The sequence below is a fragment of the Camarhynchus parvulus genome, chromosome 2, assembly GCF_901933205.1.
Source record: "Camarhynchus parvulus chromosome 2, STF_HiC, whole genome shotgun sequence".
Lineage (NCBI taxonomy): Eukaryota > Metazoa > Chordata > Aves > Passeriformes > Thraupidae > Camarhynchus > Camarhynchus parvulus.
The window spans coordinates 13,605,045-13,631,970 of NC_044572.1; the positions used below are offsets into that span (position 1 = coordinate 13,605,045).

The window sequence follows — 26,926 nt, forward strand, 5'->3', positions numbered from 1 at the left end:
CTGTCCCCTATCTGTGTCTTCTCTACCTACAACTGCTGAAAGACAACACTAAGCCTTGGTCAAACAGGATTTAAAGTAGTCTGCACATCTGCTGTCATCAAGAAATGCATCAAGACATGACTGAGGTAGCTGAGGATGCCATTGTTAATTGGTCACACTTTGCCAAATGGCAGCTTTCATTTCTGGCTCTTTTGGGCACATCTGCACAGCAGGTTAATTCAGGTGATCAACATCTGGGCTTCAGCAGGGAGGAGCAGCCCCACCACAGAGCTAACACTGAACTGAACTCACTGATTCATAAATCACGTATCCACTCACATAAAGCATTGGTGCATACACACAAGTTTTAGTCTTGCTCTTGGCAGATACATTATCATTATTTCTTAATAGACTGTATGAGAACCTTTGTTCTTTTGGAAGCACAGGCAGCACTGTGGGAGTGGTGAGATGACCTTAGCAACACACACAGTAATGCTCTCAGCTTGCTCATCTGACTCCTGCAATACCCCATTCTGTGTTTTCAGGCAGTAATTCTCTGGAATTCCTAAATAATTCTCTGTTATTTCCTAAATACATTTAAATCCAAGAACAGTTTTTAAATACTTTACATAAAAGCAGTAATGAATGTTCATGTTCTTCCTTTGAATTGTGACTCCCTAATTGTGCTTCCTCAATTGCAGCCTTGTAGAACAGAGTGTGCAGAATAGTTGCAGATTTGGTACCTAATTAAAGTCTGTGCTTTTTGTGAATATTCATAATTTCAGAAAATTGCTACGATTCTTCCATGCTGACCAACCCAAATGATTAGTTTTGAAAAATACCTCCTTTCCTGCATCCATGTTTCCAGTTTATAACAGTTAACTCACAACTAAACTTCTTCATATAACAGAAATTTAGAAAATATGTACTGGGTAATGTTTGGGTAGTGTATAGATAAGGATGTTTTTCATTAACGGCCATCTAACTTGTGATATCTGATCTTGTACAATTAATACATTCACACAGCATGGTTAAATAGCATTATTAAATTGTGCCAGCATATATTTGAACTTCTAAGAGTTTAACTCACAAACTTGTGGCTAATGCTACCACTAAAAAGGAGAAAGTGCCACAGATACAATCCAACACTTGCAGAAAATAACAAGCACCCAAAAGCTTAAAGTTACAACCTACCTCCCCCCAGCAAATAGAAGAGCTTTAAACTCTGCTAGTTTCTGTTAAACTAGCAGAATAGAAAAATAAAGGGGTTTAGGGTGAAAACAGAGGAAGTTGAAGTGCTGTTTAAAATGTCTAGAAGGAGATAATAATAAATTTAAAAGAGAACACAAAGGAAAGCATTAAGGCTTAATGATAAAGCTGCAAGTACTGGAAATGAAATGGGCAAGGGCTTGATTTGAAAACAGGGAAAGCAATTATTTTTGACGTGAGTTTTGAACAACAGAGAATTTTCAGAAATAAATATCTGTTTTCCAGAAGACTGTTGTCTCCCACGGAGCGCTGCACTATGTCCTCTAAATGAATCCCTTTTTATTGTTTGTTTTTTAAAGCAGAGCTGCTGGGCTCAGTTGCGATCTCCCGGGCCCGGCGCGGCGTCCGCCGGGCGAGGCGATGCCCGCGGCTCCCACAGCGCGCACGTGCGCCCGGGGCACGTGAGCACGCCCGGCTACTTGGTCTCCACAGCGACTCTACTTTGTTACTCCCAGCCGATAACTTTGTGTTGCCCCTTTCTTTCCGCCGGGGCCCCCCCGGGGACGGCGGGCGCTCTGCCGAGGCAGCCGGGCCCGGGGCGCTGCCCGGAGCGTCCCGCACCGGAGCAGGGTGCTGGGAGCTGGGGAAATTCCCTGCTGGGGCCGGCGGTGGGACGGGGACGCTTCCACCTTCTGAGGTAACGGCGACCTGCTGACACGAAGCCCAGGAACGCCGCGCCCGCGGGAGAGGCCCGTTCCAGTCCCCGTGCCCCGCGACTCCATGTCGGGAAGGCGCGGGACGAGAACGGTCCCGCCATGGAGGCGGAGTGACGCGTGCGCGGCGACCGCCCCGCCGCTGGGAAGTGCGGCCGCCCGCGCTCGCCGTACAGTGCGGGCTGTACCAAACCCCGCTGCTGCGGCGGGGGAGGGTGCGATCGGAAAGTGACGGAGCGCCGGGACCCGTCGGCCCCAGCTCATCCTGCGGCCGGCGGGGAAAGCCCGGCGGGGAGAACCCGGGGACGGCGGCGCCGCGGGTGAGGCCGCGGCGCGGCGGCGACAGCCCCGAGCGGAGCCGCGGGGCCGAGCCCCGACCCCGGCAGTGGCGGCGCCGGCGGAGGGGCGGGGCGCGAGCGGCTTTGGGTAATGGCAGCGCTGTGAGGACGGAACGGGGCAGCGACCGCGGCCGAGGGCAGGAGCGAGGGAGGCCGGGCGGGGGTCGCTGACTCGGGCCCCGGGCCGCCAGGTAACGCCCTCGCCCGGCTCGGCCCGCCCGCAGCGCTGAGGGGAGGGAGCGTGGCGCTCGCGGGGAGGTGGCGGTCCCGACCCCGCCGGGTGTGCGCGGGGGCGATCGGGCCCTGCCCTCGTCCGTCCCCGGAGCCGCCGCTGGCCCCCGCCCCTGGCCCACATCCCCCGGCCGTGCCTGTGCGGCAGCGCCCGCCCGCCATGTCCTGCCCCGGGTCCTGCCCTTGCCCCGCGGCGAGGGCGCGGTGCGGCCTCTCCCGCTCGTTATCCGCTGGCTGTGCCCTCCGCCAGTTTCGCTTTTGTTTTGGTGGAGGGAGAAGGTGGGAGCGGGGCACCGGGCGGGGGCGGGCAGCCCTGGTCACCTGTTTGACGCCCGTGCTCTTGCCTGTGGCTGCGCACTCGCCACGGGCTTGTGATGCTGCTTATCGAGGTGGTAAAAATAGCTTGAAAATTTGGGGCGTTCTTTGATGCTGGACAGAATAGTATATTTATTTGTGTGAACAAATATGTGCAGTATGACAGTGGTGTGTTTTAAAGAATGAGGCGATGGAAGCAGCATCCTTTCATTATCACGCCGACTAAATATGTTTCAATAACATCTGTTTAACTTAGGGCTTATCAAACAGGTATGGCTTCCCACGCTCTAATAGTCTAAACCCTAGGGTAGATATTCTGCCCTCCTATAGTTCTTACCGTGATCAGTACAGGATATTTAATAATCGAAGTTGGTGGGCTTGTTCATTGCTGACAGTGGAGCACAGCATACCCCAAAAAACCCAGTGTCTTACAGTAAAAGTTACACCATGCTTGTTAAAATGTCTGTAAAACACATTTAAATTTATATTTCCATGAAAGTTGTAAGAGAATGCCAAGTAACAGTTATCTTAAACTATTTAACTCCAGAATACTTGGATGACCATGTGGATGCTTTACACAGTATTCGGTTTTAATCATCCTGAACACAGTGATACTGATTAATGACATTGGGTTATACTGTGAGGCTGACTTTTTCTTCACTCTTCCTTCTTTCCCTCAGTTTTGCTTGTTTTTGAAGAAAGGGCTCTTTTACCTTTGGTGTACCACGTGTGTTTCCAAGACAGAGACTTCTAATATAGCACAAGCACACCTTCGTTACCACAAGCACTTATTATGATTCTTAATGTCTTTTGTGGACCTTGATTATTTTTTCTTGGGGCCAGCTGGAAATGCTCTCGTGTTTTCCGTAAGAGGGGTATTAGGGCTTTTTGAAGATTACCTCTTCCCCCTCTCCTGTCCTGGAAGTGAGCTGTTTTCTGCCTCTCCTAAGGTTCATGTTTCTGTGAACCAGTGTGTTTTTCAGCTTACTTTCTTTGGTGGATCTTTGTTTTGTCACTTCTCACTGATTTTTCTGTGTAAGCTCCTGCCGACATATCTGGATTGAATTAGTAACCATGTTACAAATAGCACAACATTTACAGCAGTTGAGGAGTTTAGTTAGTTAGAGGGGTGGATTGTATGCATGCATGGTAAAAGTTGCATCTGATTTTACTGCTTTTTTCTTAAACTGAGAAGTGATATATCCTGTGAGAGCTGGTAGTGGTTAAGGTAGTAAGCTGGTTGCTAAATAGTTTTTTAGCATGACATTTGATTCTTTCCCTTAGTGAGGTCTGCCTCTTGGGCTCAAAGTGTGTCACTAGCTTTCTACTTTCCCTTCTGACCTTCAAATTTTGGAAAGACAAGAGTCACTTGTCCATCTGTTTGGAATGGAAATAGAAGTATTATTTGCACTTTTTATTGTAGTCTTACAGTGTCATGTTTCTGAGCAGGAGCTAGACTTGCTTTGTGCATGGAATGTCACACATCAGTTCCTTTCTAGATTAGTGGAAATGAGGCCTTCACAGTTGTCTCTTTTTAAAATCACCTTACTTTTCCCCTAGTTTTATGTAGATAATTTAATGTTGAGTGGGGATTTTTTTGCAATAAATCTCTTCTGCTGTTTTTGATAGGCTATTACTAGCACAGCATCTTCAAGGCATGTCTTACTTGAAAGATGTCACTGTCCTATTGCACAGTGCAGTAAGCTGTGCACAAGCTCTGCATATTGTCCTGTGTTTTTCTTTTTCTCATCCCAATCAAAGCTTTCAGGTTTTGTGGCTTTTCAAATGTAACACCAAAAATGTCTCATGAAAGCCTGAGGTGAACATAGGCTACAAACTGACAGTAGGAATTTCAGATACGCTGTTAGTAGTTTAGTTTGTTCTTACCCCAAATTTTTTTAGATACAGTTGAAACAGTCTTTGAGTAAAAGTGAACAAATCAAAATTTACAGGAAAGTTGTTTTCTTCATGTGACACTCTTAAATGAATAGTTTGGTGAGATAATGAACTTCACAAAGCATGATGCTGTTAGATTAGTTGGTGTTATGTTATAAACTACTCTTGCCTATGGAACATTAATGTTCCATTCCAAAGCATTAAAATGAGGGATTGTAGCTTCATTTTGGAGGGGGTGGGTGTTCTTTGTGTCACTCTATCATAGTGGTGCAACGGTGTACAAAGTTTAAATTGAAAAATTCAAAGGAAGTGTATCTTTTTTTAATGATTGTGCAATGTTTTCTGACATGTTTAATTCTTCTACAGATTAACACTAAAGCCCCACAATGTCCTTGAAACCACGAGTAGTTGACTTTGATGAAACATGGAACAAACTTCTAACAACGATTAAAGCTGTTGTGATGTTGGATTATGTTGAAAGAGCAACGTGGAACGATCGCTTCTCGTATCCTTTAAGTGAAAAATCTGACTTAATATGTTTGTGTGATTTGTTTAGCACAGAGTAAACCTGTGTTATATAACAGTGATCTTGAGCAGCTTGTTGTTAGGCTGCACCTGTTATTAGGACTGTGAATAAGTTGAAAGGGATGGGAAATTCTGCATATTTGGGAAGTAATCTATGTGAAAATCACCATGCAGATAAAAAGTAAACTGGTCTCAGTTTTAGTCACTTTTGGTAGCTCTAATACTTTGCTTATGCTAAAGCTGTCTTACAGGTATTGTGTCCCCTATTCTGACAATGAGGTTTTCTTGTTTGTTTAAGTGTTTGTGTGTAGTCGGGGAAATACCCAAGACAGAGAGCACATCTTTAAATTTGGGATGTGGAGGATGGTGAGGTTGTTCTGTGTAAAGATTTCTCCCTCTTCTTTGCATTTCTAACTGTACTGATAACTACCATACTAGACATTTCCACAGCAAGGATTTATTAAAAAGCCTTCTTCCTTTCCCTCCACTGTTACTGCCTTATTACTCGTGACAGTTACGCTATATTTAAGAATAACTACTCTTTCTGCATTTGTATGATGTTGCTGTTCAAGTCACAGCTGTACATACATTGTTGTAGTGGAAAGGTTTGTGTTTTACATGTAAAATGGACCTGTAATATTTTGCAAGATTTAAGTTTCAGTGAACTTCTTTTAAAAGAAGTGTAATGTTTCTAACCAGTTATACTGTGCCTTGTGCCTATATATTCATTAGCCATTACATCATGGTGAATAACTGGAGAATTTTAGGAAGCTTTGCACCTCTTCTGCAGGGATTGGTCACAGTTTGGTTTAATTGCAAGGAGGAAGAATAGTTTAGACTCATTTATTGATTTGTTAATTCTTGTGGCTGAAAAAAGAAGCACCTGAGAAGATCCTTAGACTTAAGTTTTTACAAGATAAGCTTATTCTGTGGGTGGGGGCTTGACTCCACAGTCTCATCTCATTCTGAACATGTTAACTATTTCTCAGAATTGCTTTCCCATGTGCCTGTGTTTTGAACATGTGTATGTGTATATGTACATAGCTCCTAGTTCTTGTGGAGACGTTTTGTGGTGTAATAATCTTAAAGAACTCTTTCATTTAAAAATTTTGTCATTAATTTCTGGGACCATGACCTGCCACCTTGTACTGAAGTCGAGTTCAAGTGACTCCAGAATTTTAAAAAAAATTGGACTAATTAGGTGGGTACTTACATGCTGAGAAGTTGTTCTGCAGTCATTCTTTCCAAGCAGTTTTTGAGGATTACATAATTCAGTCTTTATCAAGTGGTTAAATTCTGCAGCTTAAAACTTTAGACATTTAAACAGGGGTATCTAAAATAGATTTGAATATAAAATAAGAATTGTCGCAGGAGATGTATTGATTCCTCGTCACACTGTTTTGCTTACAACTTCTTATGTGGAGACCTTGCACACGAGTTTGCTGTTGATCTTCTTTTGGGATTTAGTCCAGTTGATTGAACATCAGAAAAGGATTGCTTATGAATAGCAGACTCAGGGAGCAGTCTTGGAATAATCATTTGGCATGTAACTCTTAAGACCTTACTTAGTATCATCTCTTAATTACTCTCCTTGGAAAGTGGCACTATTAGTGCCTGATTTGGCACAGGCAGGAGCCTTTTGGCTTGTTGTCTCTGGCTGAATGGCCCAAGGAGTTTGTGCAACTTCCAGCTTGAGTGTTGGTTGTTTAGTATTTCTGCTTCCTGTCACCAAAGTTTGTGTTTTAACACAAGCTGCTCAGTGAGTGCTCAGCAACTTGGTGGAACTGGTAGTTCTACACAGCTGGAATAAAAGCTTTTTCCAGGTTTTTTACATAAAGAAGACTTTAAGGATATTTTTTTTTTAATTGGCATTTAGAAAATACTTCATCTTGTTCCTTGTTAACTTTTTATTCTCTCTTAAATTAAATTTAAGTGGAGTGGTGTTTCTAAACATCTACAGCAATTCTAAAGGAAATGTTCTATTAACTCTTTTTCTTATTGCTTAATCAGCACAATAGAAAGATGGCAAATTATTTCAATAAAACCCATTAATTTTTTCAATAAAACCCATACAGATTATTTCATTGATTATAGTATCAGTTGATCTTTGTACTGTATAGTCAACACAGTGATGTGGAAACAAAGGATAAGATATAGCAAGCAATCACTGTTTCAATCTGCATCAGTGTATTCTGAGAAGTGTTAGCTTTCACTTGTGCTGTTTGGGGCAGCTGAGATCCAGTGGAGTATGGAAGCTGACAGTATTTTAGGGGTGACAGGCTTGTACTGCACATATTCCACTTCTAGAACTAATTTTTGCCCCACTAGTTCCCCAGAACTTGTTTGTCTTGAACATAGTGTTTCCTTTGTAACTTATGGTAATTTTATTGTTAAACATGGTTTATCTTTAAATAAACATTTTACCTCATACTTGAAATGCTAGAATGGCAATGAGCTGGGAACCACAATGGTGTAAGAGTTAAAATGTTCTGGAAAAGATCAGCTGAAAGACCATATGTCACTTTATTTAAAATGTGAGTCATCCTGATCCACCTTTGACCTTCAGATTTCCTTTTAAGATTCTCTGCAGAAAGAAATGTGTATGAACTTGTTTCATTGTCTGGTAAATGAGTGACAGTTATGTCTGTGTTTGAGGTGTTATTGGGAATACATTGTATCACTTTCGAGACTGTTCAGTAGGCATAGGAGTGCTTTTTAAGTTAAGGCTCGGTTGGAGTGGTAGATAGTTCCTCTGTACTTTGGTAACTGCCTTTTCACTAGAACTTTTTTAACAGGTACAACATCAAGCTCTTCCTATTGTTGTCTTGGGATTTTTACCCAATAAGTTAAAATAAGATCAACAGTACCCAGAGACAGCTGTACTTCAAACAGAATTATTTTAAAAGTATGCAGCACAGCCATCTTCTTTTTTTTGCAAATTTTTCTCCAAGTTTGTTCTGACTCCTCTAACGAATTGTTTTGCAAGCACCCTATGATGAACCAGAAACTTAAACATGTATCTTTACAAACAACTGGCTGGGAAGGAAGAGTAAATAAAGCTCATATGGTCATGATTCTTTCTGACTGACTCCTGAAATTCTCTACAAATTTTGGTTCTGTTACAGAAGATTGATGAATAGAAATTTCCCCAAAGCTCTACTCTGGTTGCCTAGAGAAGTCTTAACTAGGTGCTTTTTTAACCCTGAGGACAATATTTGTGAGTTTTTGTAGCCTTGGCTATAGTATTTTCTTGTTGATAGTAATTTTGTTGTTCCTTCTTAGTTTGGAAGTGCTTCACTTTCAGGGTAATGCCCCTCAAATAGCAACTACCAAAGCACTTAAGGGTCACAGAAAGGTTTTGATGTTCTTGTTCTCAATACAGAGTGAAGGCCCCTAGGCAGCAGTTTGGTTGCAGCTTCCTCTGGCCTTTCTCACACTGCAAAACTGCATGCTGAACTGCAAGAACAGATGGCTTTCACCATTACAGATAAATTATTGAACAGTAAAGTCTTCTTCCTGTTGTTCTATTGGACAGCAGCACAGGAAAAATGTGCTTTAAGTTTATGGAGTAAAATACCAGTGATGATTAGTGAGATTTTTTTCAGAGACTTTTTTTTTCTTTGTTTGTTTGTTTTTTGTTAAGAGAGTCACAACACTTTGAATATGACACTTAAATTTGGGTTCTGGACTCAGAGATAAAATGCATAAAGAAACAAGTACAAATTGAGCAAGAAAGAACAGTTTTGCTTCAGTCAGATATATTCCAGTCTCATGATAGCTTTTCTTTTGTATAATTCCAGAGAAACTTGGTATCCACCAAGTAAGTATTTGGTTTGTACAGGAGGATTAGGTGCCTGCTCAAGTGCTTCTGTGATTAAGCTCTTAGTTTGTATATCTGCTGATATTAAGCACAGTGGCAAATGTCAAGAAAGAGTACTAGATTCAGGTTTCTTCATTTGTAAGGAAATTTGTTCTCTAGAATAAGGAAAGGCATGTTTGGATGATGTGCATTTTCATGAAGGAGTAGAGATACCATTTTCATTCTTAATTAGGATTATTAAAACTGAGAAACTTGTTCACAAGATAAAATGAGAGATATTTGTTTGGTGCTTTCGTCAAATAAACTGCCATGGCTGTGTTCTTGTGCTGCTGTGGTGAAGACTGCCTCTTTCCTCTAAATTTGTAAGTTGTTCTTGTTGTAGAGATCTGTAGGTTGTGGTGATTCAGGTACTGTAGTTGTGAATCAAAAGAGAAAAAAGTCATATCCCCTTTGCTTGTGAGCAAATGATGAAGATTTCTAATTCTGAGTTTAATTTCTCAAAAATACCTTTGCATAATGAAGAGGCTTGTGGCTTGAATTATATTGAGGATGCATTTGACTACTCACCATCCTTAGACTAAGAAAATTTGATGGGGAGGGGAAAGTGTGAAAATAAATTATTCTTTACAATCTTTTTAATAGAATATTTCATTCTTCACAATTTAAGTTTTTGATATTTTATTGGTCATTACTTTGCAAGCTGGTGTAGTGCAATGGTAGCTCCTGTTACAAAGCAGCGGTGTTGCCCATTATGTTTCACAGTGTTTCCATTTAACACTTTTTGCTGTTCTGAGGAGAATTCTAGCAATGATGATCTATATGAGTGAAATAATGTACTCAAGTTTAGATTCTGGTTGGGGTCTCAGATTCCAGTAGCCAGATAAAGGGTTTTCCTGATTAGTTCTCCTGCATCAGAATGTTCTTTGTTTTGAGTAGTAATTCTACATAAAAAATTAAACGTGCATTTGGACAAACTGTGTGATAAGAGCTTGACACTGTTCTGTAGATTAAGCAGGTGACTCTTCAACTGTCTGTCTTCTACCTCCTTTCATCCAGGCATGTACTTTTTTAGGGTAGACTAGAGGAAAGCAGATCTTATATCTTCTCTTGATTGAAGTGATATACTAAATATTGATTTCTACCATTGCTGGCTTTATAAAGTGCCTAGGCTTAGTGCTTAAGCCATGTTTTAAAGTAATTTTTACAGGATTTCTTTATTTCCCACAGCTGTTCATGTGAAACTTGACCTAATCCTTGCTTGACTTTTCTGAAAGCAATGTTCTCAGTCATAACTTCTCTTCCTTAAATTACTCTTAAAACTTGATACAAACCAAAGGTGTAGCTCTGCAAGATAGTTTAGGGACAAAACCACCTTAAGAGTGGCTTAACAGGTTGCTGCTGCCTGTTTAAATTATCAAGTACAACTGTTTTTTGTGGCTGTGATCTAAAGAGGATTACTGAAATTATAATAATGGTTAAAAAGAATACAGACTTTGTTTTATCCACACCACCATTGTGATTATTTAATTTTCAGTGTCCCCTGAAATTGTTTTACCTGTGGAGGTGAGGGCAAAATGCAGGAACAGTAAGTTATTTTGGACTCCAGGAAGGAAAATTTGAAGTCAGCTTCACCATGTGTTTGCTCTGCTCTGTATTTGACTAATCATGTTCTTAATCTAATTAGTGCTTCTTTCCATTATATGAGAAGAGTTTCATGTTGGGTGCAAATGCAGAAGAATGGTGCATGAAAGCTGCTTTTCACCTTGAGATTATTGTATATTATATGTGACAAATAAAGGGTAGAAGCCACATCAGTATGGGGCTATCAGAAGTTTCTAGATCTTAGCTCTAACATTGCCTCAGCATTCACTATTTAAAATTTAATATTGATGCTGTAAACTTGGATTTTGCACAAGCCAATACTTAGAATAATTTCAGAAAGTGATTAATTTTATCTTTTTTGTTTGATGTTAAAAAACTCCAAAACCTAAACTGCATGTGTGGAGAAGACAGGGTTCTGTAAATCATAAACTTTGTTGATATGTTTTCACACTTTACTACAAACCTTGACTTTGAGCCCAGAGACATTTATGCTTTGTGTGTGGCCTATCCTGAACCTCTTGGAGAGAGACTTTATACTGAGACTAAAATTTTTTTGGAGAATCATGTACGCCATTTGCACAAGGTAACCTGTACAGTTCCCAATGTCCATGTAGGTGTTCTTCATCCTTTCTTTGACTTTTTGTAGGCCTTTATGAGACTAAATCACAGATGACAGAGTTGCAGAGACACACTACTTGTATATATGAAGTATGTAGCACATGTCACAACATGTACACAAATGTAGGCAGGTATTATAGATACCTATTGATATGCCACACAAAAGAAATAATTTTCTTTCTAAGCCAACAGTTATGGCTTATGCAATATATTCATTGGCTTGAAAAGCAAGTTCTTTCTTTTACATTGAATGCTTATAATCAAACAAGTTAGAGAAACAACTTCATTTTGCAAATGTTCTGTAGTTTGTCATTAGCCTTCTGTTTCAACAGAAATGTATCTGCTCTAGTGTCTTGGAAACTGATTGTATATGCTCTTAAAAATAAACAAAAACCTTCTGAAATATGTGAGAGATAACACAAACACTTGGGAGGAGAGGAAATAATGGCAAATTATTTATTATGACAACAATATTTGTATGTCTGTATAGCTGTGAGTTAACTTCTGTTTCATCAGCTGAGACAGCAAATTTCATTAGAATTATGATTCATCATGTTTAGTAGATAGGACAGATGAATGGTGCCTCCATCTATATCAGTAAAAAGAGAAGTAGATTTAAATAAGATGCTTATCAGTGGTCTTTAGTGTCTATAGGGGGCAAAGCATTGCAAATTCTGCATAGTGCTGCTAAATGGCCTCATGCTTAGGTACTGAGTATTTGACAAGATAGACTGGGTGTCTTAATGGGCAGTTCCACTGGTTACAGGGAGGATAATTCTGGCACTCTTATAGACTAAATCAATTCACTAAACTAGCAGAGAACTGTGCCAAATAATTTCTTCCTCTTTTATGTAGTGAGCTGAATGAGCTCACTTAGGATAATCAGGCAGGTGCCAGCATAGTGGAAGCTTTGGGAAGTAGCAGAAAGCATACATCAGGTTTTTAAATTGGCTATCCACTACTTGTCTCTGAGATAACGTTGGAAAAATGTTGCAAAATGCATACAGGAGAGTAAAGCATTCTCAATTATGTTTTATCTACCAGTTTTCCTCTTTCATAATTTTTTTTACCCTTTTTTGCATTTTTTGCATGGGCTTCTTTGCTGCTTGAGCAAGATTTTAAAATTACAAACTCTAGAGAGAATTAAAGTTGAATTCATAGGATCTTGTCCCCCCTCACAAATTATACTAATTAGTTTAAATTGTTGAACCTCTCTGAAGTATGAATCTATTTTGAGAAGTTCAGTAACTTTTTAGATGAAGATTTGCTTAAATTTCAAAAGATTTGGGCCTAGATTTGAAAACCTTTAATGCTTTCTTTTTCATTTATATGTATCTGTGCTTTGTTAAACTTGTTTTATTCTGTGATTCTTGGTAAGTATGAGGACTTGTCTATCCAGTGAGGCATAGTGGTTTTAAATGGTTACAGTTGGTCAGTTCTTCCAGTGTGCAGTACATGTGGCTGGGTGAATATAAAACTGTTCTGTGTCAGTGAGAGAATGGTTCTGTGAGTTATCCCACCAGTTTGGTGTGAGAATATGAACCAGGCTTATTCAAGCAGGAAATTCTGAAAAGATCCATAGAAAATAATTCAGTAGAGAGATTGCTGTTTTTAAATGCAAAATAAAGCAAGTCCAGGTGTTCTAGCTGGCTTACCAAAACTTGGTAGTATTAAGGTGTGTTAGCTTTTTGGTCATTGCCACAATTCTGAATATGCAAATACTATTCCAAAATTATAACCCTGTGATAACTTCCTAAGTACGTGTGCTGTTTTCATACTAATTCTGGCGTGTGGGGTGTGTGTGCCTTCACAGAGAGTTCTGGAAGCTGAAGAGCAAGTACTGGTTATGTATCACAGATACTGGGAAGAGTATAGCAAAGGGGCAGACTATATGGACTGTTTATACAGGTAAGCTTTGCAAAAGAGTTGTTAAACCTTTATGAAGTTTAACATGATCTGCAGGTTAAGTTGAAGAGTGTTGAGAGAGCAATAGATGAATATGCCTCAGGTTAATTTTGGAAAGAATATAGTTATGGTAGCAGAACATGAGCAAAAAGGAATAATGCCTCAACAGGTAAGTATCCAAGACAGTTCCTAAAGTTCTTTCATTACTAATATATTCTGCTTGATGTTGCAGTGCCAAATGTGTTGGTGCTAATCAACCCTGCAGTGTATAAGCTCATAATCCTAGGAGTTCCACAAGGATGGCACTGTACTGCAGTTTGCAGTTGAACCAACATGGTTTGAGTCAAAGCTTTAGGATATTCTACTTTTTATGAATTAGTTGGAGTTCTTTTCTTATTGCATGCCTGCTCTGAAAAAAGTACCATAATTTAGTTGACTATTGTATCCCAGTTCTAGTTTGTATAATTCTTCCAGCAATGAAAGCTGATTAATGTCTACAGGTGGTAATCTGAAAATTATTTTCAAATAGATTCCCTTAAAATTTAATTAGGCTTACATCTCTGCTTCTAACCTGATAGGCAATATTTGAAACACTGCTCAAATGTGAGACGCTTTTGAGCAAAATTCCTTAAATGTGAGATCGATCATGTAATTGGAAAATGAGTTAAATCTTTTCTTTCTTCAGTGTTGATTTTGGTTTGGTTTTTTTTGCCTATCCTCCTTGGTGCATTTTGCTAGGAAAACAAATCTGGATGCAGTTTGAAAATTAAAATCCCACATGTGCTTGACTAAACCAAGGTGATAAAACTGATGGAATAAGGAACACTGAAAGAAACGTCTTTGGTTGTTTTTAGTTAGTTCTGATGGTAAAAATTATAGATAAAACCAGTGCTGGACATTAGGCCTTACCAGTGTCTTGGTGCTGTAACTGGTTTCGCAGGTACTTTTAAAAAATTCAGTCTGTGTACTTTAATTTCAAGTGATTGGGAGAGTTTCCTTATCCAGTAAATTGAAATTAAGTCATTTAAAGGAAAAAAAAGAAAGAAGTATTACAATTTTTCATAATAAAATCCTGTAAACTAAACACACATGGTGCCACTTTTGCCTTGTTCCATTTTGTTTTTAAAATATTTGTAATAATACCAGCATATCATGGTATAACAATTTTTAGTTTTACATGCTACTCTTAGTTCTCCTTCTGTGTGTGCTAATGGAAGAGAGAGTAAGTGAGGGGAGTGTAGGACTTCCCTTCTTAGCAAGTTTAACGAGAAAAAGCAGATTGGCAGCTGTTGGCTTTGTTCACATGGGGGAAAATGGGAGAATGCCACCAAGGAGCCTGCTTAAGGCTGGTGTTTGAGGTGTTCCTAATGTCCTCACAGGTTTTATATGACATGGAGGCCTGTAGCCTTCTAGAGAGACCTGCATTCACAGTTCATGGTTGGGATCCATGGTAGCACAGGTTACAGTACTCCCTAAGAGTCTGAAAGTAGCTCTGAAAGTGGCTGCTGTACTCCAGTTTGTCATCAATGCACTATGACAAGTCTTCCTTCTTTGGACCCTGTGGTGTCCTAAATTCTTTCAAGTTCACAGGATTTCACAATGTGTTCCTCCTTTTCTCCTTTGCTTGGCTTTTGCCTTCATGTCAAGAGTGTTCAGACATCTCTGGTCTGGGGCAGCCTCTGAAGCCTGAATCTCTCAAAATGCTTCAGTAATCTGGTTCTTTTCAATGCCTGAAACTGAGCATGTCAAAACTCCTTGTTCGATCAGAAATTTTAAAAACCTTCTCAGTTGCCTCATTTAAATATTTCTAATATAAGAAATATTGTAAGTGTAGTTGGGAAATATATTCTAATTTTTTTCCCAGTTATCTGGGAAAGGAAAGAATGGTTCCATTTAAAAATGTTACAATATCTGTTCTGTGGGAATACTGAGAGTCAAGAAGGATGTTTTAGCAGGTCTTGCACAGAATCCATTTTGTGTTCTCTGTAAAAACTGTGCATACAGTAGTAAATACTGAATTTTAAAATAGCATTTATAGCATTTCTTCTTTATAGCTGTTACTTAAAATAATTACTGAAAATTCTTCTCTTTAAAATTTGTAATCTGGCTGTTAGCTAGTTACCATGACCTGATCATAACAGACAAAAGTTTACCCTGTTAAAATGAGCAATACTTCTTCATTTCAGTCTGAGAGAAACACAGAAGAATAAACAGTACAGGTAGAAGGAAATAGTTTTAACTTAAAAGTTGTTATTTTGCACATATATGTATGTATGAGTAACACATACATGTGTGTATTTATGTATAAGTAGTGCATGTTGAAGGGTTGGATTCTTACACAAGTGTATTGCTCACCAAGAAAATGCTGACAGTGATATTTCAGGTTCCTGTTTGATCTCTGTTACCAACACTACTGTTTTAATGTGACGGAAATTCTTTCAATGTCATTTGTGTTGTAACATTTTTCTACAAATAGCAATGGCATTGCTTTAAGGAGGTTATATTTTTGTAATGTGAAAGACAATTCCACACTTCTGAACTTAATTTAAAAAGCCTTTTATTTTTGCCTGTTTTGATGAGGGTATCCTTATTTCTGTAGGTACCTCAACACACAGTTTATTAAGAAGAACAAATTGACTGAAGCTGATCTTCAGTATGGTTATGGAGGGGTGGATATGAATGAACCTTTGATGGAAATTGGAGAGGTAGGTATCTCTGAAAATGGGGTTGGCTATAAACAGTATTCAGAATGCTATGAGTTCAGCTTTGTCCTTGAAAAAATTCACTTTTTTATGTCACAGAAATATTGTAGATGTAAGCACTGTTCCCCTTGTAAAATGAGATTACCTTTTTGGTGTAGAAAAATAAGAATGACCTGTCAGGGAAAAGAAACAAATATGAAAACTGTTGGAAAACTTGGGTTTAAAATGTGATAATAGAAACACTTTGCAAACAAACTTGAGATTCTTAAGTGACACCGCTATCTAGAAAACACGTTGAAGAATCAGTATACTTTTGTTTTTGGAAACCCTTGAAATATTAGTTTTTGGGCTTCTATTTCTTGATGTGACAAAGTATAAAAAGTTTTCTTGAGAATCTCAAGGCAGTAAAGTTAATATCTCTTCACAACTGGTGTAGGATTAGGTTTATAGCAGTCACTCCTTTGTCCTGAAAGGTAATGGAGACTTGAGTCCTACATTCATGTATTAAATTGCAGCACTATTTTGGTGGATTCATTGCTCCATTTCTTGACCTACAAGGCACTTGGCAAGTTTCTCAAGTCTTTGTTTTGAAAGCATTTACTCTTTCATTATGGTTCCTGTAGGATTCTGTCTTTTATTCTTTGGATTGTAAAAGAGCTCTAGCAGAAGTCAAATTATTTGTTGTTTATCACTTTAGAATGAAAAGAATTACTGTTTATGTCATTTTAGATGACTGAAATGATCTGGTCTTTATCTACCCAAGGGCAAACATGTTTATTTTATATATAGTTCTCTTCAGTCTCAGCATGAAGTTACTGAAATAATGCCCAGTATTTTTAGAAGCAGAACTGCACTCTCTGTTCTGAAGTTTCTGTCTCAACATCACTCTTGTGTGGTAACAAAACTTTGTGAACTTTTCAGTAATCTTAAACAAGTCCATTCTTGCTCAGTTCTTCTGAGGGGTGTAACAGTAGGTCTGTACAGGAGAGCAGAGCTGTGTGTGTGAGGTGTGGGCACAGCTTCAAACAGTTTTTCATCCCCACAAGTGTTCCAGACGTTCAGTAATTGTTGGACTAGGAAATATACAGGATGAGATAAGTTAATGAAAATAGTCTGCCAGTGCTTGCAAGTGCTTGCTTTTTTCTTCTCTGTATGTTATGAATGCATGGTGAAGGACACTGCTTTTCTGAGTTGAGCTCCTATCACTGATTTCAAACTCTTGAGTTTTCAATGGCTCTGTGGCAGCCCTGAGTTTAAATACCTTTATTTAAGATGTTCCTTACGGGTTTTTTCCCCCCAGAAATAGATTCTGGAAAATGGAGCAAACTGCCACATTCAGTGTTGCCAGTCTAGTTGGAGAAGTAAGATCAGTCCCTATCCTCAGCTGGGAGAAACTGTCTTGAGCTAATACATCCAAGTTGCGGGATTGATCTGTCTATAGTTTATGTGACAAGAAAATTCCAATAGGTGATTGACTTTGCTTCCCACTGTTAGCAAATATATGAGAAGGACCATGCCAGACACCTCATTGCAGAATTGATCTACTGAGGTTGTTTCTCTTCACCTCATAGTCAAAAAATGTCCCTTTTTTTTCCCCTCCTTTTCTTCTGTCTCTCCAGAGCTGGCTTCTTTCAGCTGACTTCTTTCATTCTGTACTGGATGAGTTCCTGTTGTCTTACAGAAACTTAACTGTCCTCTAGTTACTCTCCACAAGATGAGACAGTGAAAATCACTCCTAAGACACCTTTGGTTTCAGAACATGATCTGTGTTTGGATTTATAAGCAAACCTTTACCTCTCCTTTAGCCTGCTTATGGTGCAGTAGTGTCAGGTTTACTTTCTATATTACAGTGTGAGTGCTGAATGGCTGTGACCTCTGGAGCAAGTTAATTTGCAGGTGTTTTTGGAGGTCTCCTATGTGCAGTTACTCTCTGTATATAAGGGATCACATTATCCCTTTTGGGCTTTAAATCTGACTTTGATTCAAGTGTAAAAGCTCATTTGATCTATTGCAACTGTGTTTTTAAAAATGGTGCATCTTGGAAGAAATGGCTTCACCCATAAGAACTGATGAGTTCTGGAATTTATTTGAAATCCATTTGAAGCCAAATGTTAGCTTGCCAGTGACTTTGCTTAAGATGTAGGCATCTTAGTTTGGAGATGTTCTTTGTGTGTTGGATGAAAGGATTCTGTATCTTTGACTGTGATCTCTGACAAATTGGCCAAGACAAATTCCCTTTTGTCAGCTGAGGCTTATTTTGCAATCATTGTTAGGAATACTGGTGTTTGTACACATTCAGACACTTTGGTTAGAAAGATATGTTACTTACCTATTACTGTGCAGATGTTTTGTTTATGTGTAGTCTCAAAATCTGCCCTTGTAACCAACTTGCTTAGAGTCCTTATATGCATTTGAGAATACTTGGAGTAGAACCAAGGAATGAATCAGTTCTATGAGATATGTAGGAAGAATGCAGGCTGGGAAGCCAACATTCACATACTGCCTGACTAGGGAAAGAAGAGCTTACATAACAACTAAATTTTTAAAATCCTGAATGGGGAATTGTGTCATCTTTGGTACTGTTCTGAGTTTGGTGTGGTGGTTTTTAGTTTTTTTTTTTTAATATACTTTTTATTGATGTAAACTTGTGTTGTGTCCTGACAGCTAGCTCTTGATATGTGGAGAAAATTAATGATTGAGCCACTGCAGGCCATCCTTATTCGGATGCTCCTCCGAGAAATAAAAAAGTGAGTGATTGTTTCTTGCTTTAACATAATGTGGGGGTATTGCACTTTTTTTTAACTTTGAAATTCTGTGGACTTTGACAGAATTCTTTTATGTTTGTTTTTTTTTAAGGTAACTTCTTTTCTGATGGTGATGATCTATCAGCTTTTCTCGTTGTAGCTGTGTATTTGTGGCTTTCATGTGTAGAAAAAGGCAGTGATTCCCTCTAACCACAGAGCAGTGATTTTTTGGTTTCAGCAACCCTTCTTATCAATGGAATAGGGGAGGAGTTAGAATAAATCTCCAGGTCCCATCGGATGCCTTTTGCCTTTTTCTCTACCTGATGCTGTCTGCCTTTAGCTTTTGTGCTGTCAGTCAAGTCAAGGACTAGGCCTTGGGCAAAGATTTGCCAAAGCCAGAGAAGCTGTGTTTGCATGGAACCCAGAACAATTCTTGCAAATGACAAAGCTTCTGGGTTTCTGTTTTTCAGATCAGTACCTTCACTTAACATTTTTGGTGTTTGACTTGAATAAAATGAAGATAATTATTTTTCCTAGCTTGAGGGAAAGTTATTATTTTATTTCTGAATATTTTTTTTAATACTTCTAAACCAAGCCAAAGAGCTTGGGACTTTTAAAGCTTTGCTTTAAAAATTTTATTTCACTTCTAAAGAAGCTAATTTATGAATAAACAGAAATTCTGGATCTACTACAGATCTTGTGTATAGTTGTAAGTTTCATCAGTTTCTGCACTCCTACCACTGTTTAGGATACAACACTCTGGAGTTGCCTAATGACTGGGGCTTTTTAAGTGATTATTCAGGTGACCAGACTGGTGAAGTAAACTGAGGGAGAAAGGTATTTTGGCAGATTGAGGTTCCTTGAACATGCACTTCATCAGAAAAAAATCTATAAGGCATTGAAAACCTAACTTTAATAGTTCATTTGTATTTTTCATTCCTGAATTAAATATTTGACAACAAAGTAACAGATATGATGTCTCTTTTGGATGGCATTCCTCAAGCCAGGAAGTACTTATTTGCTTCCACTTGTTGAATCATGGTTCCTTTGTAGCCAGGACTTAATAGTGCTTTATCCATCTTTACTTAAACTATTTTTACTAAATGGAGATTCCCTAATTCATGGTAAAGAACTTTCTCCTTTGTTACATCAAGCACAGTGATGCTGATGACTTGTCTTACTTAATGTATATATTTCACTGGTAGGTGGGAGTGGAAATGTGTGTGAAAGCCTTTTTCGACAGACATCTGCTGCCCCGTAAAATAATGGTCTGTATTTAGCTTGAGGCTGATTGTAGAGCTCCCCAGGGTGTTTAGATCAAGGTGGTCAGTGGCTTTGGAGGTGTTAGATCTTGAGAGTGTAACAAGTTGAAACTACTTGTTACTAAACTATTTGGAAACTTTGAAACAAAACTTCAGTCATTGTCTCTAAAGGTTGGATTCGGACTTTTCCCATTCTTTATTGGGGAGTCTTTTGTGTGATCTCAGAGAAGTTAATTTAGTTCTGCTTCTCAAAATATACATCCAGCAATTCATATTAAGTTTCTTCTAGCCACTTTGTGATCTGTATATCATTTAATGAATTTCATAAGAGAAAACTACTTCTTGTAGCAGGTTTTTTCCTGCTGTCATGAAATGCAGTGCTTCCTGTGGGGATTCTGAGGATGCCCTTTGCATGTAACAATAGGCTTGTTGCTGTTCTTTGCTGTAATTTCTGTGGTCAATATGGATTTTAAGAGGCAATTTAAAGGATGCTGCTGCAAGTGATTTATATGTCTTTTACCATTGAGTTCAGTAATTCAGGGATTAAACAAGGTGGGTATCCATAAGTTATATTTGTCAGACATGCGAGATTATGCATGGGAATAATATAACTTTAAAATTTTAATAAAATTGATAATAGATGTAAATGGTTAAAATTTCCTCTGTACTACACCTTCCTCATAGTAGTTGTTTGTGCATGGTTCAGTTTATTACAATGCTTTAAAAAAATTAAATTAGTGTAGATGGGACAGCTGAACTACTTCTAGGCAGGAAGTTTGTGTAGCATACAACAGTATGTGGAATTGGTAACCAACACTGTAGTCAATTATTGCATATAAAAGTAGCTTTCTTAGTGTAGTGGAAAAGGTAGGGAAGCAGAGCCACAAATTCTTCTTTCAAATGTTACTTTATCAGTGTATTTAACTGGATTTTTAAGAAGACCTCTGACTACAGCCTTGAGCACTCCCACTTTTTAGAAGCTATAAGCTTGTGCAATACATTATACATTAAAACTGACAATAAACTTTTTTTGACACATGAAAATAAAGAAATACAAGTAGTGGCTTGTGGCTCAGCTGAACAAGATAGCTAAACTGATCTAAGATTTTACTGACACCAAAAAGGAGCAGGCTGTGCTCTACTGCCTTTCATGTGCTGAATTTGGTGCTCACCTAGTTCCTTAGTCACCCAGCTGAACCGCTAATGTGACAGAAAACCATCTTGGCTAATGTTTCACCAGGTTGGCACAAGTCAATTCAGCAAAGCATCAGATGAGTGCCAAAGCAAAGGAAGAGAGATGGAGGGCTGTGACTGAGCAAAAAGGAACAGGATTAGCCCCCTTGAACAGCAGAGAATTTTTAAATCACTTAAGCCTGTCTTGTCTGACTGCACTCCTAGCATAGAGTTCTGAGTATAACACTTTCATCCCCCTCCCTCTAGCCCAAGCATTCCTCCTACAAGGTGAGCTGAATATTAACTTAATCATTCTTGTTTCAACACAAGAGGAAGCTGACAAGATCTTGAATTATGAGAAAATTAATCTATGAAATTCTTAAACAGAAATAATTTGGAAATTACTCAGGTGTTATCTCAAATGACAGTGTGGTTAGTACAGACTAACTGAGAGACTAACTAACTTCTCTGCTAAAGATAACTAACTCTTTCTCACTAATTGGACCTATTCCTGTCTAAGCTGATACATTATCTGTACCATTTGTTTGAAATTAAAGCTATTGGAAGTTAACTTTTTAAAAAGTGTTTGGAACAGTCTCATCTAGTTGACAATGAATTCTGTAGGTAATTGGCCTTGAAAGACCCTTGGTCTGACACAGCAGAGCACTTTTGAGTGATGGAATTTTCTTTTAATGAATTTGATATCTAATTATTGTACCTGAAACTTTTAAAATGTTCTTCTTTGAGGCTGTAATAATACACTGTACAATACATGTTGAGCATCCACGGTTAGCTTGAGCCTCAAGACAGGAACAAGATGGAGTTCATATAAACCAGCACAACTTTCTTGTGTGTGTGTTTTGTAGCTTTCTCCATTTCTTTTGGAAAAAAATAACTTGTCACCACCTGAATTAGTGGAATTCGTGCTTCCAGCACTTAATCTTTTTATCCAGATTCCTTTCCTGTACCCAAGATATCCTATGACCTCCCTGCTTCAACCTGTGTTGCAGCTTCTCTGTAGCTTTATGTGTCTGTATTACTTGCTGAGCGCTGCCAAGAAGGAGAACAAATGTTTCATAGACCTCTACCTTTGCAGGGTCACCAATTGCATTTTAGTGTGGCAGTTGTTCTTACTACTACAGCTTTTGTGAAAGTCATCCTTAAAGCTTCTGTCAAATTTTTTTGACATTTGCTCTACACATTCCTGGGAGCAGAGTGCCATTGGTGTAAATAAAACCTGAAGTGGCTGCCAGAGCAGGCAAGGCGTGTTCTGTGCTGGGTTTGTTTTCATTTATTGCCTTTGAGCATCTGACCTCTGCTTCAAAACCTTGTTTCCTTCCTTCCAGCTCTTCCATGGAGCATGTTTCCTGTACTCTTACCGCACTTTGCTAATGTTCCTTTGAGTCCCCTGGGTCTGGGCATGGCTGCCCCCTCCCCTCCCACACATACATGGGCTGAGGTCTCAACTGGCCTGGGGACTGAGCAGAGGGAAGCTGGGGCTTGAGCTGTTCCTCCAGTGATGCTGCTTGTGTTTGTGCACCAGGGCCAGAGCCCTGCATGTGACAGCTGGGCTGGGCTGTCTCTTGCCAGAGCCCCATTATTTGTATATTTGTATAATATGCTCAGCTTTTAGTTCTGTGCCTTCCTGAGCTCCATGGCCCAGCCCTGTGTTCACAGGCTGCATCCACCCTGCAGCTCTCTGTGCTCCTGGGCCCCTCTGGGCTGGAGGTGCAGGCCCAGGGCAGGTGGGACTTCTCCCTTCTATGATTCTGTGCTGCTGCTTCTGCCCAGACCCTGCGGAGAGATGGTGGCAAGGATGCAGGGTGTCATTCCATGTACCAAAACCAGGTTTATTCCATTGTTCAGCTCCCACAACCAGAGGAAATCTTCCTGTTCCCTGTGTGAAAAAATCAGACCATCCCTGATGGAACCCATCAGTTCAGTTCATCTGTAATGGATAATAAAGCTGCAAAAACCATACAGTGACTGTTCATTATCTGTTAAGAGAGCTAATTCTTTATACCCGTCATAAGCTTAGGTTTTCAGATCAGAGAAAACAGTAGTGTTTGAAAGCAATATCAGTGATTAACAGTTGTGAATACATGAAGATGGTCTGGTGTGCATAATACAATGACTGCTGGTGTGGCTGTCCTGGTAAACCTCACAGCTCATGGGGGTCCTCTGGAATCTTTCCTGATTGCAAACCAAAATAAATGACATTAGCAAAATTACTTCTCTCCCATTTCACCCCAGCCTATATGGTAATGTTTGTCTTTCATGCTTAATCATAAATATACTTTTATAAATCATATTTTAGTCCTATTTAACACCTTAGGAGTTAGAGAATATTTTTTACTTAGTTGTAAAGTACATATGAAAAGTGGAATTTTTTAAGAGCTTCTTATGTCTTAAGAGGAAGCTTGTGCTGTTTTGAATGCTGGTTATTTCCCAGTCTTTGCAAAGGACTGAACACCAGTCTCTCTAGCATGCAAAACACTCATTTTAATTACTTCTATTTTCACCTGAATGGAACTAAAGACAACATTTTCTTCACTTCAGCTCCTTCATTTGAAACTAAGAACTTGACTGGAAGATGTAAGGTTTTCCTTTTGTGTGATGTATGATTAAATATTGTGACATAATAGGCCAGGTGTTTTATTTATTCCACTTGAAATCTACATGTTGAATAGTAGATATTCAGAAAAGAAAACAGCATACTTCTTGTGGTGCTGGTAAAAAGGATGGATTTTTTGGAAGGGGCAAGAGTGTGAAGGTACTCTATGTAATAAAGGCTACAAATACAAGATGGAAATTACTGTAGCTTTTAAACTACTTGCATAGAGTATATAATTTGGAATACTTAGATCCTTAACAAATACTTGGAAATTTCGTGACCTTTAAGTGCTTTTGAATGGTTTATGAGTAACTATCTCAAAAATTTAAATGTATATGAGAGGAAGAAGTGCATGTTTTAATATTAATCTTCTTCAATTTTGTCAGTTTGAGCAGGGGAGTTTTCTGGAAAATGTTTTCATCCAATTTTATTTCATTTGGCTATAAATGAGTTACACCAGATACCTGCATTCTCATAAATGTTTTCTTTGTCTATTTCAGTGATCGCTGTGGAGAAGACCCAAACCAGAAAGTAATCCATGGGGTTATTAACTCCTTTGTTCATGTTGAACAGTATAAGAAAAAATTCCCCCTAAAGGTAGATAGACATTTCTGATTATGTATTTTTAAATGTCAATCTAGTATATACATTATTTGTCCTTTAAAAAAAATTCTCTCTTCTAGTTTTATCAGGAAATTTTTGAGTGTCCTTTTCTGAATGAAACAGGGGAGTATTATAAACAAGAAGCTTCGAACTTATTGCAAGAGTCAAATTGCTCACAGTACATGGAGAAGGTAAGAGATTCTTCAATACACGTGCAATAATTAAAATCATTTTACTGATGATACATGTCCTCTACAGTTCTGATAGTTGTTCTTCATGTTATGCTTTCATGTAATTGAAATGGTACTTCTTAGTGACATGGATTATCTGAACACAAACTACAAACCTTGCTATGGATGAACAGTCAGTATCAAAATATTTAATAGTAAATGATGACTCAGTGGCATGAAAAGTGAAAAAAAAGTCAGAAAAATAAAATGTATCAGGTTGATTAGTATTACTTCCTCACTTCCTTGTTTTCTTTCCGTTTGGAGTAGGATAACATTAGAGTTTTAGCAATATGTGGTTAGAAAAGACTCTTGTTACAAAACATTATTAAAAATTACATACTCTGAGGCAGATTTTCTTGCATTTTGCTTTGTGCTGTATGAAGTTATGTTGTGGTTAAATTACTTGTAATTCTTATACCTAGTTTGAGAAAACAAAGATTAATATAACACCAGGAGTCAGTTCTTGGTCCTGTACTATCTGCACTACCAAGATAGAAGAGTTGAGAAGAGAGCTGTGAAATTGCTTTTAAGCTAATGGTTACACACCTCTGTTGAAATTCAGGGGCAGGCTAAGACTTCAACTAAACCAAAAGCAGTTTTGTCTATCATTAGCAGTCTGCAGCTGCACTACTCTCCCTACACCCCCCTCATATTCACAGGGTCTAAGTGCTTTTATGGCAGTATTCATATGACTTATCTTATGATTAAGCCTATTTCCTTCACTGAGTTATAAAAAGAGCTTTTATTAATAGCTCAGATGTACTCCTGTACCTATTGAGCAGATGTTTACATACAAGCAGATGGACTTGGAATAGTAAAGTGATTCTTGGAGTTCTCTTTTTGTTAAGTATTGCAGTAAAATTTTCTCAGAAGGAATAAGTATGGTAAGCGAAATTGGGGAAGACTAGTGACAAGGGAACAAGAAATTTCAAGATGAAAACTATGGAATGCTGGTAGACATCTAGTAGTGACCAAGCCTAGTTAGTACTCAGACTAGATTATATTCATTCAGTAATAGCCTGATTCAGAAGAACAAATTAAATTTTTCATCCTGCACAAGTTCTTTTGTACCTCTTCTTACTTACTTTTGTTTCTCATTCTACATAACTACACTGTTGTATATTCTGGTGCTATATAGGTTGTCAGTATTTCTTCAGCTTGCAGTTTAAACTCTTCTGTGTAGGTTTTAGGTAGATTAAAAGATGAAGAAATGCGATGTCGGAAGTACTTGAATCCCAGCTCATATGGCAAAGTGACTCATGAATGCCAGCAGAGGATGGTAGCTGATCACTTGCAGTTTCTACATGCAGAATGTCACAATATTATCAGACAAGAGAAAAGAAGTGGTAAGTCTCACTGGTCACTCACTGACATGGTTTTTTGTTTTATTCACTTAGCATTGCAATTTCCTATCTTTGTCCAATGACCTTCTGTGCATATAAGCATTTTCAACTAATGTTACTTATCTAGAAATCTCCATTAAACCCTGATGACATTTTTCTTTTAGCATGCAACTAATTATTATTTCTCCAAGTATATAATCAAAACCTTTTTTTTACTGTTAAAAATCCTTCTTTCAGCTAAGGCTCTTTCTCTTTCCTTGTCTTAGTCATCTTAAAAACACACTGAAGTCCTGTAGAAATGATCATATTTTATGCTTGTGTTTTCTTTTGTAAACCAATGGCTCTGTCTTAACAGATATCTTCATCATCACTTAACAGGTCAGGCTTATAAAAGATTTTGGCATCTTTTCATAGCCACTTCTTATTGTCCTGAATCTTTTGTGACCTCTCATCCCAAATCTTTTTTACAGAAGGAGATGCTCTTGTAGTTCTATTCCCTGCCTAACTAAAAAAAAAAAACATGCTTCCTGATGACTGCATGCCTCTTACCTTTGAAAGGATGCTTATTCTCGCATGAAAGATGATATCTCTTATGTGAAACAAATTATTTTTCACAGTCAAACTCAAATTGTATTTAATAATGACATGTTCAGTTTCCAGGGAATTTTTCAAGCTTGATCAGAGTTTGGATCTATTTTGTTTGGTTTCTTTTTTGGGGGTGTGAGGAGGCAAAATATAATAAAAATAGCAGTTGCTTGTTTAGAGCTTTTCTCACCTGAGAAAAATTTCAAGCTACCACTGGAGGCAAGTAAAAAGTCAAGAAGATATCTAAACTGATTTTAGTCAGCTGCTACTAAGGGAGATTAAAGAAGGCCAGGGTTTAAAATAAACTGGCACACTATTCCTCCTCACTAGCCCACCTCTCTTCTTAGAGTCTGTCCTAAAGAAGCTGTATTGGAAGAGTGAGGTAGTCACAATGGCAGGTCTCAGTAAACACTGATAATAGGCCTACGCTTTCCTTTTTTCTTTTGTCAGTGACCCAGTGTATGTATTTGTTTGTTGTTTTTGTTTTTGTTTTGTTTTGTTTTTGAGGGGTTTTTTTTG

The 26,926-nt window shown here is 38.6% G+C and overlaps 1 protein-coding gene across 4 annotated transcripts in view; it reads left to right on the forward strand.

The window, feature by feature from the left end:
* Nucleotides 1–1,636: 1,636 nt before the first annotated feature.
* CUL2 (cullin 2) overlaps nucleotides 1,637–26,926 on the forward strand; it is a 41,302-nt gene continuing 16,012 nt past the window's right edge. The window contains exons 1-9 of one of the 4 annotated variants that reach the window (XM_030971003.1): nucleotides 1,637–1,885; nucleotides 5,048–5,186; nucleotides 11,109–11,211; nucleotides 13,060–13,154; nucleotides 15,751–15,856; nucleotides 18,518–18,600; nucleotides 24,147–24,243; nucleotides 24,330–24,440; nucleotides 25,663–25,825. In XM_030971003.1, the coding sequence (XP_030826863.1) occupies nucleotides 5,068–5,186; nucleotides 11,109–11,211; nucleotides 13,060–13,154; nucleotides 15,751–15,856; nucleotides 18,518–18,600; nucleotides 24,147–24,243; nucleotides 24,330–24,440; nucleotides 25,663–25,825 (877 nt within the window). In that variant the 5' untranslated portion in view covers nucleotides 1,637–1,885; nucleotides 5,048–5,067. Of the gene's footprint in view, nucleotides 1,886–2,075; nucleotides 2,222–2,305; nucleotides 2,431–5,047; nucleotides 5,187–11,108; nucleotides 11,212–13,059; nucleotides 13,155–15,750; nucleotides 15,857–18,517; nucleotides 18,601–24,146; nucleotides 24,244–24,329; nucleotides 24,441–25,662; nucleotides 25,826–26,926 lie in introns of those variants that run through there. The other 3 variants (XM_030971002.1, XM_030971004.1, XM_030971001.1) reach the window with 3 other exon arrangements.